General features: G+C 34.5%; 1 protein-coding gene across 11 annotated transcripts in view; it reads right to left on the bottom strand.

The window, feature by feature from the left end:
- LOC125673710 (NAD kinase-like) overlaps positions 1-13,042 on the bottom strand; it is a 28,374-nt gene that overhangs the window by 9,618 nt on the left and 5,714 nt on the right. For 4 of the 11 annotated variants that reach the window (XM_048910481.2, XM_048910490.2, XM_048910499.2 and 1 more), the window contains 2 exons: positions 9,827-9,910; positions 2,780-5,038 (listed from right to left, as the gene is read on the bottom strand). In XM_048910481.2, coding sequence (XP_048766438.2) covers positions 2,962-5,038; positions 9,827-9,910 — 2,161 coding nt within the window. In that variant the 3' untranslated portion in view covers positions 2,780-2,961. The other 7 variants (XM_048910515.2, XM_048910516.2, XM_048910518.2 and 4 more) reach the window with 4 other exon arrangements.

The following is a 13,042-nucleotide window of genomic DNA, read 5'->3' as shown; positions in this document are numbered from 1 at the left end:
CTGTTAGGCAAAATCACAACTCTCTATGTAATATTTCTTCAAAACTGACTAAGCTCAACAATCTGTAACTTTCTCAAAGATTGAAGAAAATCACAATCCTTGCCACATGCACATCTTCAATACGCATACAAATACTCTATTAGATAAAAAGTCCTGACTTGAAAATTGCAAGAGGAGCGCGTCAGACAAATTATGTACCATCCATATAACATTTTTCAAATAAAGGGACAAAACTCTTGCAAGAGGTCGAAATGGATAAAATTGCAACATGATCTCGAGTGACCCACAAAGAAGCTACATACCAAGTTTCAGCTTGATGTGTGACAGAGAAATGAAATTAGAAACAGAAAACTCCAAACAGACAGATGGACAGACATTGCTGTACCTAAAAACCGGCATATGAAAAAAGTGCTGCTTAAGAAAAACAATTCACACAGTAATACAGTGCTCCCTCGATTGGACAATTTCTTGCAGACATCTGCAGTATCCTTCGCAATAAGATCCCCACACTATGTGTAATCACATAGTAAATGATTACCAAGAATATGAAGTGCCTCAAAACATCATTTACAGTGTCTTAAGAATTGCACTGATTATTAAAATTTAGTTATCATTTGAGTCTCAACTTACATTCCATAATGAATCCTCATTTTGACAAAAGTTTAATCCCCACACTGTAGCTATTCAACTGCATCTCAAACCAAATAGTGTGAAAAAGATTTTTAATTCGTGTATACATAGTCACTTAGACATTCAAATTGGTAAAGCAAAACCAGTCACCCTAAGAGTTCTGAGAAATCAGATATTTTGCTTTGCATGTAAACTTTTCGTGAATAAATATGATTGGCATTAGTGCTAAACTTTAACATGAACATTTCTTTTACAAATACACCCACAACTTCCAACTCCAGAATATTGAATAACTAAACTGTTAAATACAAAACTGTGTTTTAAAATACAAAAGTGTAATCCAAATACACAGGTGTTCTAAACATTTTTGCAATTAATTTTGCAAATAAATCAACAATAAAGAAAAAAATCCTATCAAAATGTTGGGGAATTGGGTGTTATTTGGAATCAGCAATGACCATTACTGAGTAATGAAGTTGTAATCAGGTATTCCAGATTTTCAAAATCCATTTCATCCAAATACACACATCCAAACTTCAGGAAGAATGCTACACCAGAGGAATTTAATATGGATGAAAAGTGGAGGATATGTACAATATTTTTTAAATTGAAAACTTTCAAATTTACTTTTTTAATCAAAAAATGCAGTTCTAGTAGAAAACAATCTGGAAAAAAAATTTAAAACCCCTGCTGCATGGACTTGACCAAACAATCTACATAAAGTTCAGCAGTCGTCATGCTAACCTACTGAGCTACTCAGATAGGCAATGATTTTTTAAATGAATAGACAAATATTGTTGATATTTATATTTTCATCCATGTTTTATCAATATAAGGCAGTCAGCCATTATGACGATATCCATGGGAATCAACCTATTCATTTACCTGAATGACAATGAAGTACCGATATCTGTGAAACCATTTTCTCCAATTATCACCCCAAATTTGTGATTATGCAAAGGCTCCTCCTGTATTGGGTGAGAAGGTGGTTGTAGGTAGAACATCATTTCAGTACATCACCACATCCTTATCAGAACCTTATAGTGCCTCAGAATTACCAACATAACAAGTTTATTCTCACATGATAATTCTTCAATGCATACAAAATCCCAAACTCACGATATCTTATGAAATGAGAGATTAAATATTCTAATTTATTAGGAAGCAATCTATGCTTTATTTTCCTAGTCTCTAACAAAAACTTGGCTTTTTTCACATGACTTTAAAGGTCCAACAGAAAACAATGTATTATATTTCTCCTGAGAAAAATGTCAGCTGTTTCATAAGGTCTAAAAGTCTTAACATACATTAACTTCAACAACAAGTGACCAGCACCTACAGTTCATTAATTCTTTGTTTACACAAGATTTATTACATACTTCGACAACTATCAAAACCTAAAAGATCAATCATCAATTGCTAAATACTCTAATTAACATCGTTTCATTGATTAAACTTGGGAAATAAGGAAATAATACATGTACCTTATTCAATATGCATATATGCCCATACCTAATACATAAAGTGGAGATCCTTAACTTAAACATTCTCTGATTTTTAGTTAAAAAACCAAAAAGCATGAGAACACCATGCTTGTCTCCAGTGCTTCCTTTAACAAGACACAGGCTGATTCCAACATTCTCACTGAGGACAAACCAGTACTTACAACAAATGATTTCTGTGTTAAACAGCGGTAATTTTAGCCAAATTTGTGAAAAGTAACCACTGTTACATTGGACGTATGTCCTCAAGATTTTACAAGGTTGACATTTTCTGAGTAAAATTAAGTCTGTTCTTGATTGTGTAAACTTGGGTTTCCAAGAAAAATAGACCAATGATAATTTTTTACAAAAACCTGTGTACTACTCTAGCTATAGCATACATGTATAAAGAAATTTCAAAGAACACACTACCTGAAGATCCTCATGACAGGACATTGGCTATCATACTCAATGGAGGATCACACACAGGACATCTACCTGTCTATCATACTTCATCAAAGGAACTAAAGGTTATCCACATTTTAGATAAAACATGACCTCAATTTTACTCATGCAACAGGTTATGTGCAATTGTGCACTACAAATTTTCAGAAATTCTCTCAAAAATGGACTCTCAACATCTATATTTGAAATTGAATATATCAGTATTTTAAAAGTTACAATTATTTATTTATTGTACAATTTATAGTTGTATGCATATGTAATTAATCAACATGGTGTTTAAAACCAAACTATATACAAAAAAAATTCTTCTTCTAATAAATCAATACCAAACTTCATAAGCATTCTTTAATGAACTGTATATGGCAGCTAGAACCAGACAAGTATCTTATTGTACTCCATCTGGGAACTGGACTGGGACAGAATATGCGCCAGGTCTTTGAAAATAGTCCACAGCTCGAATACGATAAAACCCAGTCACTGACTCATCTGTTAGAACCTTAACATTCGGCACATAATTAAACGCTGTCATAATGCAGGTACTGTTGTTAATTTTTGTGTATGGACCACTCTCTGCCTTAGAAAATTCCACATCATAGAACAAAATGCACTTAGTATTCACACAGTTATCTGTCCAAGTGATCAGAACTTGACCAACAGTTATATTATGGACCACAATTCCTGTGGCTTGGTCTGGAGGTAGCATGGCTTTAGCACATATATGGATTAGGATTACTCCTGGCTGTATCAGCTGTGGATATTTGTGTCGGTACATATGGAAATCTTTTTTCTTTCTGATATATTTTACCTGTGACGATGTCAGTCCTTCTTGAGAGTGCATTTCCCTAAATTGCTGAACAGAGGGAAAAGATGGTTTGCCCTGTTTCAGCCAAACTCCATATGGATTTGTAACAGTATTATCTATGTAATATTCTACAACTGCAAAGTCACCAGATCCATGCATATTCAAACTTACAGTTATAGAGTCTGTTCTGGTGGAGGATGAAGTGTCATTGCTACTATATATAAGAATGGTTACCTGCCAAGCATCTGCTGTTGGAATGCCTTTGTAAGGTTTATGGAGACTTGCAACAGCACCCACATTACTATCATTTCCAACATGCTTATAACCAAACTCATCTGATGCAGTTAAATTGATGTGTAGCTGTTTGTCACCCATAAGTGATAATGCTGCCATCACCAAGAGAACTGGCTTCAAGACAAACTGAACATAAGGGCTTACTGTAGTATTCATCTGGAATCTTGCAGTCAAAGTCCTCTGCGTAAACTGATGTGGAACATAGCTCAGAAAGGCATTATCATTACTTAGAAGGGTGTAATTCAAAGGTGGTTTCTTTTTGGATAATATCATGTTTTGGTGTTGGGCTATAACTTTGGCTACCATTGCAGCATAGGTAGAATCTGCACGCCATGCCAAATCTTTACTCCAACCTACCATAGGATCTGCTTCATCATTGAAAAAAGGAACTGCGGAAAGAGATGGAAATTTTTTCTCAATTTCTGTCATTGTTTTAAGTTCACGCTCATAGATATTCAGAGAGGAACCATTCCCTTTTCTGTGATAGGAAAGGAAGTCTATCCTGTTGCCCTTTTTGCCTGTGAAGAAATTAGTTCCATTGACAACATGTTTTAAGAGAGCATCAGAGAAGTTTGTATGCCTAGGTCTATCACATCCATCCCCTGGGCCTCCAAATTTAAGGAATGGACTAGCAGCTAACAAGCCCTCTGAACAGGCATCATAATAATTCAGAAAGCCCTGAACAGAAAACTTGATGTCATCAAAATCATGACAGTCTGGCTCATTCCAGGTCTCAAAGTTCCAATCCATCACTTCACTTATGCCAAACTGGTCTATATAGTTTGAAGCTAACTGGGTCACCATATCTTTCCACAAACACACCTGTGTGGAGTTATCAAAGTCACTGAAAAAGCCTGACGGATTTCCCATAAGCTCAAATCCTGGTTTTAATCCATAGCTCCATAGCAAACTGATCACATTATCCAATCTTGAAAAGTCATAAGACACATTATCATTGGTTTGTTTCACAGTGATAAGTTCCAATAACCAATGGATTCTCACCTGTTTTATTCCAGAATGAGGAAGTGATCCAATCAGAGCCATGTTTAGTTGGACATCTTTGCTAAAATCAAACTTATAAGCATCTTTATGTGGCAGTGGGGGACAAAATCCTGTGCTCTTCCAGAAATGTGTCAGATTGTTTCTTACATCTTTTGTGTCAACATTTAGAGTATATTTAAATGATGTCACTTGAGACATCAAAGAGAAAATGCTACAAATCATCAGCATGGTTTTTCCAAAAGTCTTGAAAGAGTAACTCGATGACCAGGACTGGAAGTGTCCATCCACAGATTGAGAGTCTGTTACAAGCAGAATGTCTTCCAGTTCTTTAATCCATAATGGTTGATAACAGTTGTCACAGGACCTAAAAGGGGGTTGAAATGACCTTGCTGAAGTTATCTTTACTAAACTATTACCTGTTATGATCAATGATTAATGTGATGCATTTTCCCACTGTTTACATACAATAATAACAAGAGGTACTGTGAGCAATGCTCACTAAGAATACCCCCCGCTTACCCCAATCTCCCAAAGGGTGTTGGTAATAGGTATAAACTACCTCTTTTCTGAGTGTAAAAAACAAATGGCATGACAAACCGAACCATATTGCTACTTCGATGTCCAGTGCGTGTGACCTTTGACCTTTTGACCCCAAAATCGATAGGGAACATCTTCATCCCATGGGTAGTCCATATGTATGATATGGTGACTGTAGGTGGAAAGGATAACGCTTTAGAGCCCGGAAACCATATTGCTTCTTCGATGTCCAGTGCGTTTGACCTTTGACCTTTTGACCCCAAAATCGATAGGGAACATCTTCATCCCATGGGTAGTCCATATGTATGATATGGTGACGGTAGGTGGAAAGGATAATGCTTTAGAGTCCGGAAACCATTGCGTCTACAGACAGACGGACGGACGGACAGACAGACGGACAACCCGATTCCAGTATACCCCCCCCACAACTTGTTGCGGGGGGTATAATGATATGCATTTAATATTTTCAGTTTCCAAAATTGCCTTCAATGACAGGGATCGGTAGTTTTTAAAATGTTTTAGGCACCTGCTTTTGTTAAATTAATTCAAACTCAATAACTATAGATATGTTAGAACAATACAAATGACAAATGTTCCCACCCATAGCCAAAAAGTAAGTACATGAACATGTAGAATAACTAGATGTGTCAAATGGAACAAAGTATAATAATTAAGGTGGGTCCCTTCAATATTTTCTATAGTTCACTTAGTTTGGCTGTGTCTTACTAGGAAGTTCTTATTCCATTATCTGATCAATACACTTCACAATCATACGCTTAATATATACCTCTAGAAAATGGCATATCTACAAGAAATCAGGAAGAATAAATATTATCCATTTCTTATGTTCCATATCTCTTTGAGAAGAACTAAATTCCGTGGCAAATTTCCAACATAATAGGACATTCAATACACATAAAAGAAATATCAACAAGCTGCATCTGTGAAATGCATATATCTTTCAATAGCAAAGTCCATGCTAGCAACACTGAAAAGCCCAGTCTCTAAAATAGGAAAACTAGTCCTCTCTCTTACAACTAAAAATTATAAGCTCTCAGTAAGTAGCTACAAGTAGGTCACAGGACACAGTCAAATGGCTATCAACTCTGGCACAGTGAGATAGTTTTGTCACATGGATTTCACTAACAAAATCTCAAAGCCCTCCATCTTATTATATTTCAAAAGATATGAGCAATCTTAAAATTTGGACATTGGATGTAAATAAAGTGGGTCAAAGGTTACAATGTCATATAATGTGGCACTGTCAGAAATATCAATCCTTCAAAGTCGCAGTTAGAAATACACCCAATCAACACAAAAGTTCAGTGTTATAAGTTATGCAGAAGATTTTTGATAAATGGGTCATGTAAAAAGTTAATGTCAAGGTCACACTACATCATCAAATGTGGCACAGGTGGAAAGAATTACACCCATATAAAGTCAAAGACCTCTCATTTGTAATTCAAAAGTTGTAACCAATATCAAGTTTTTGGCCAGATATTTGACAGGCAGATCGAGGAACAAAACAAAAACTAACTGCCTCATATCTTGTGCTCTGGAACCATGCATATGTCATGCACATTTTTGACACAATTAACTTCTGATTCAATGACTGTGTCTTGGATATTTCGGAGAAATAGCTTTAACAAATGGTAATATCTTTTAATAGTATTTTCTTAGAATTTATTTTACCAGTACAAAATGAACTACCAAAATTTGTTCACTGTGACAAGCAGCATACAAATCTATAGGCATTTTCATCAAATCAAAAGAAAGATTGGGTACATGTGGTACATATTCTATAGGTCTTTTACTATATAAAACTTAAACAAGAACTGTTATACATTGCTGGTGTAATAATTGCATATTTCCAGCTCAGATAACTGTCGTTTTTTATTTGTGGAAAAGTGGTGATTATTGTCCATTACTTTCCCCCCTAATGACCAGATTTAAACAATGGTCAAATGATGTTCTTTCAAGGTCAAGGTCACTTTTAGATTCTTTAGTGGTATAACAGAACAGGAGAGGATTTATAATTTTTTAAGGTGGGTGGGTAAATGTCACCCGAGATGGTACATGTTCCTTCCCCAGAAAGTGGAGGGGTGCAGCCCTATAATAAACCATCACTGCTGATAGTGATGTTTTGTACTCACAGCTCTACCACAGTATATATGAACTTTACTGCAAAACATTACATTTCAGTTGATTTTAAAACATCCAATTCTGTCACCAAGTAAATTTTATTCACAATACTATAATTCTCTTGCAAAAGTGGTCCAATTGTGATGAAATCTATAGTTGTTGAAATGGAAATGACATGAAAGTTTATACAAAGGGTAACAACTCTTGTTTGTTACATTCAGTATCTCAAAGTACAGGAGTCTGAAGTTTTATCAATTGAATTATAATAAAAATCCGGGGAAAAAATTTATCCAATCCAGAATAAAATATACACTGTCTTCTATTAAAATACACCAGGATGGCAACATAATTAAAGGGGGGGGGGTCCCCTGAAAAAAAATATTCCTGGGTTTAGCTGGAAGATTTAGCGACTATTTCAGCAAACGGATTGTTTTAGGTATTTATCAAAATAAATTCATTCAACCTCCATGGTGATTATCATCAATTCATGGGGCTGTTTTCCAGAGTTTTTCCACTTTGACAAGAATTTTTTTAAAAAGGAAAACAAAATTAAAAACTATTCTTAATCAGGTGGGGGAATTCTATCCTTTGTTCAGAACCACAGGTTGTTTCCCCTGTTTACAATAACCGATGGTTTGCGATGATGATACTCGACTAGCTTCTCAAAGAGTGATCTGTAAGCTCTTTGTCTGTTATTTGTAAACAAACGCTACACATTAGAGCAATTAAAACATTAAAACCTGTTATTGTGATGACTGGTCTATAAATAATTGTGTCATTTCATAAATATTCATGAAAATTGAGGGTTTTGCTTAACATACATCCACGGTTTAAGGTAGGGTAGATACTCCCAGACTCAATACACGTGGCTAGTGGCGATGAACCTACTGATGCATCTTTAAACAAATATGAACTATATAAGAGATACAGTTACTAGGGAATGGCCCTTCTGCAAACACTCTAACCTGATCACTCATCTGAACAAGAGGCCCATGGGCCCCAATGCTCACCGGAGTCACCTTGGCCCTGCATCAGAAGATTTTTAAAAGATCTTGACCTTCCTTCATCCACACAACATGGAGATGACTCGCTATCAATATGACTAACATGACCTTGCTATTCTGGAGAAGATAGAGGGACCAACAGAACTCTCCAGTCCCAATGGCAGGGGCTAGATATGTAGTTTATACATGCAATATGTATCGAAATATGTAATGAAAATGTCTAGAAACTAAAGAGATTGTTTTTTATGAAAAACCAATGTCTCCCCGCTGCTCCCCAAATGGGAAGTGTTCTAAATGAAACCTCCTTCCCTTAATGTACTGCATGGTATGGAGGAGAAAGCATGAGCAGGAACATAGACATTATGAACTTCAATACACCACATAGGAGAAGTGTTCACAAACTATTTTACACCTTCCACCCCTCAGATCCACTATAACTTTAAGGATAACAATTGGATTCTCCTGTCCCCACAATATGCACTTCTGCATATGGAACTGAAGTATTGTACATACATGTATGTACAAAATTTCAAGTCTATCAGATAAGCCATATAGGAGAAGTGTTCACAAGTTATTTTAACATCCTCCACCCCTCTTTGATCAACTATAACTTTTTAGGAAAGTAATTGGATCCTAACCTGTCCCACCAATATGCACATCTACCAATAGCAACGAAGCAATATAGTACAAAGTTTTAATTCTATCCGATAATCCATATAGGAAAAGCATTCTCAAGAATTTTTGGCAGACAGATGGACAAAAAGTACAAAAACAATATTTTTCCCCTTGAAAGAGTAGGGGGGGGGGGGGGGCATATAATTTGCACTCCAACTGTTGCGAGGTCTGGAAAACAGCGAGTACCGATAAATAAATGTAAACTTTCATGTTTCCTTCTTACACAGATTAAACAAGAAAATTTAATTAACTCTGTATCTTGAAATATCCTTTTAAAAGTATTCAGCCTCAGGATGTTTTGAAATATATATATAGGGGTACATTTAAGTACAAATATTATTTCATTCTTTTCCTTTGAACTTCATGGCCTTGTGGCTTTAGGGACAACAACCTTTTTACAAGTAAGAGAAACCCTGTCAACAAGTATTGATCACAGTTGTGCAAGACGTAAACATTTAGTTTATGCATGTTTCTTCTCAAAAATTCGAGATTACTGCATATTTACTATTCATGTCAAATTTTATTATACTTTAAAGAGATTCACTTAAACCATCATTTTGACAAGCAAAATTTGGGGGAAAGTATGAAAAAAAATTGTGGGTTTTTGCATTTTTTAACATTTTGTACAAATTATATGGGTTTTCCAACTATTACATTTTGTACAAAATATATGGCCATGCACACTAATTAATATTGTTCATAATGATGAGTCATTAATCTAATATACAAAGTTCAAAATATATTCATAAGGAAATTGATAGCAAGAGCACATAATACCATGAAATTAAACTTACAAACAAGTTGCTGAATCATCCAATATGGTTCCACACCGACCAAACTTGCAATTTGGCATTACACCATAGAGGGACTTTGTTCGCCTAAAATAAAAAAAATTCAATTATCAATAGAAATCTATATAAAAGTACAAATTCATAATGCATAGTACGAAATCTTGCTCGCGCACAAAATCTGTCAAGATAAAAATCACTTGTATATATCATTTGATTTAAATGATATCATACAATTAAATTTTAACACGTTACAATCATGAAAAATTCACATGTATTTTCTTCTGATTATTGGGTTAGTATGTTTAAACTCACTGTACAAAGAGTCTTAATGTAGTAAGGGGCTTTAATTCAATAAAATCTTCAAACTTTTTTAATTTAGACCAAAACAGATATCAAACCTATAGACAATACAGATATCAAACCTATAGACAATACAGATATCAAACAGATATCAAACCTATAGACAATACAGATATCAAACCTATAGACAATACAGATATCAAACCTATAGACAATACAGATATCAAACAGATATCAAACCTATAGACAATACAGATATCAAACCTATAGACAATACAGATATCAAACCTATAGACAATACAGATATATCAAACAGATATCAAACCTATAGACAATACAGATATCAAACCTATAGACAATACAGATATCAAACCTATAGACAATACAGATATCAAACAGATATCAAACCTATAGACAATACAGATATCAAACCTATAGACAATACAGATATCAAACCTATAGACATGGTATTTTGTCCTATCAGAGATCTCAACATAATTTACTCCATTCATTGTCAAAATCATAGAAAGCCCGGCAAAACATCCACTGATTCTATGAGTAAAGCTAAGTAAAGACATGATCATTTAACATACCACTGGCTTTTTATAGATAGTGCACATCTTGACATCAGGTTTAAATGCAATTAATATTAATCACAAACTTTGGACACATTTAAAACAATAAAATTAGTAGCAGTGATTTATTTTTCTTGTTATTAAATGAATTATTGATAAGTCATGCAAGTTAGGAATTTAATATGTTGTCAATCTGTTAGAGAGCAGTATGACAGAAAGTAATCTAAAACAAATATACTGAACATAAAGAAAACAATGTGTGCTGTGCATACAAAATTTCAATTTTGTTCTATACCGGCTGGATTGCTTCAAAATTTTGGAAGTCTTTTTTTGTTTGTATCTTTTTTGTTGGTATCTTTTTTATTTGTATTTCTTTTTTTGGGAATCTTTTTTGTTGATATTTTGTTTTACGTCCCATTTAAGAATTTTTCACTCATGTCGAGAGTAGAGACATTACCAGCTTTAGGAGAAGTATCAAAAAATTTTATCTATGTGTAGTACTCGGGATTCTTTAATGTCAGCACATGCCTAGACTATAACACAGGACCTTCATGACTATAAATAAGGCCATATCTGAAAGATCTGTAACTTTCACATTTATCTAGTGCCAGGTGCTTTGTAAGGAACAGGTTGAGAAAGGAAAAGACATTCATCTGAATCACCTGAGTATTATCAGAATCACCTGACAACTTCAATCTGAATATCATTTCTCAAGTAGCAAATACTGTGGGGAAAATTTGTAAATGACTGTTACATGCAATTTTCACACACACATACAGTCAAAAGTACACACACGACTCTAAATACATAAACTACAGTAAACTTTTTGCATGTTGAAGGTGCATTTAAGAAACTTGTATAATGACTCTCTTGACTTCTAATATTTCTGCTATGCAAAAACTTTTGGCCTAGACAAATAATTCTAACTTTTTAATCTGACCTGAATCTTCACCCAATACCTTGATATACAATATGGTCATGGTTTTCGTACCGAGTATGAACTTCTCAGTGTCATCCCATTACAAAGGTTATGGTATGTGAAACCTTTTTTTGCCAATGACATTGACCTTGTCCACACAATATTGGACTTGGCAGTCATGACACATAATACCTGGTCATGAGCATATGTATAGGCATTCATTATTTTGAATTCAGTACAAATATACAGCCCCCGAGATATCCATCTTAACTCTTACTCTAATTAAATACTGTCTGATCAATCTTTATGCCAAGTATGAGCTTCCGATGTTTATTAGTTCTAAAGTTGTGGCCCTAACAATTATTTCTAAAATTTTTATTATTTAACTCTACCTTGACCATATGACTGGTTCAGAGCCAGGTCACACCATAAAGTCAAAAGCAACGTCTTTGCTAAATATCCTATTCCTAAACTACAAAGTTATGGGTGCACTTTTACACCATTGACCTTGCCCTTGGATAAATGACCTTGCTTTATTGGTTTAGGGCGACAATACAATACCTGATCATGAAAAACCTCTCAAGCAAGTGAACTCCTGTCTGTCCATCACAAGGTTATGACCTTGAGGCATAATATGGAAGGAAAGAAGATGGACATGAGGGCATTGGTTTGAAAAGACAGAAAGACATCATGAGATTCCTATATTATAAGCAAATTAAATTTTTGTTTGCATCCAGTTTGTCTGCTATAAGAGAAAAGAGAATTAAATCTTTCATTTTCAGTATAGTATATGAGCTTGTAGCCTTGCCCTGTAACCTGACCCTGGGGCGAATATTTTCAGAGTTTTTGGTAGATCTCAAAGCCTTCATGCTCAAAAATTGCTCATTATAATTTTTAACTCACTGTTTCTTTATTCAAATTAAAGTGGCAAGGAAGAAGATGCTATATCAATCATAGACCCCCACCCCACATAATTTTGGTACAAGCTTCCTGCTCATCAAGATTATACACAAAGTTTGCCTGCTAGAGGTCTTTTTTTTAAAATTTGCATTATTTTCTAGGTTCTGGTGCCATTTCTGAATTCTAAGGAGATGAATCATAGCATTCAAAATCTTTATTCCCCTTACTGAATAGATTATTAATTACCGGTATACCAAATTTTATTAAAACTGGAACACCAATTTTGAAGAAGCTGAAAATATTGCAATTGATAATGGATGATGTACAAGACAATAATAATGTTATGATTCAGCCCAACTTTTACACATTGGTAGCAATTTACCATGTTTCATCTTTGAATATTCCAATGTCACTGTTTATAATATCAACTTAAATATCATAGTGACTACTTGTTGTAAACTTAAATAAAGTTTATCGTTTCACGGGAGCTATATTATCCATTTTGATATTAGTGATTTTCCATTA

Source organism: Ostrea edulis, chromosome 1 (genome assembly GCF_947568905.1).
Source record: "Ostrea edulis chromosome 1, xbOstEdul1.1, whole genome shotgun sequence".
Classification (NCBI taxonomy): domain Eukaryota; kingdom Metazoa; phylum Mollusca; class Bivalvia; order Ostreida; family Ostreidae; genus Ostrea; species Ostrea edulis.
This window is presented reverse-complemented; position numbering and strand designations above follow the sequence as displayed.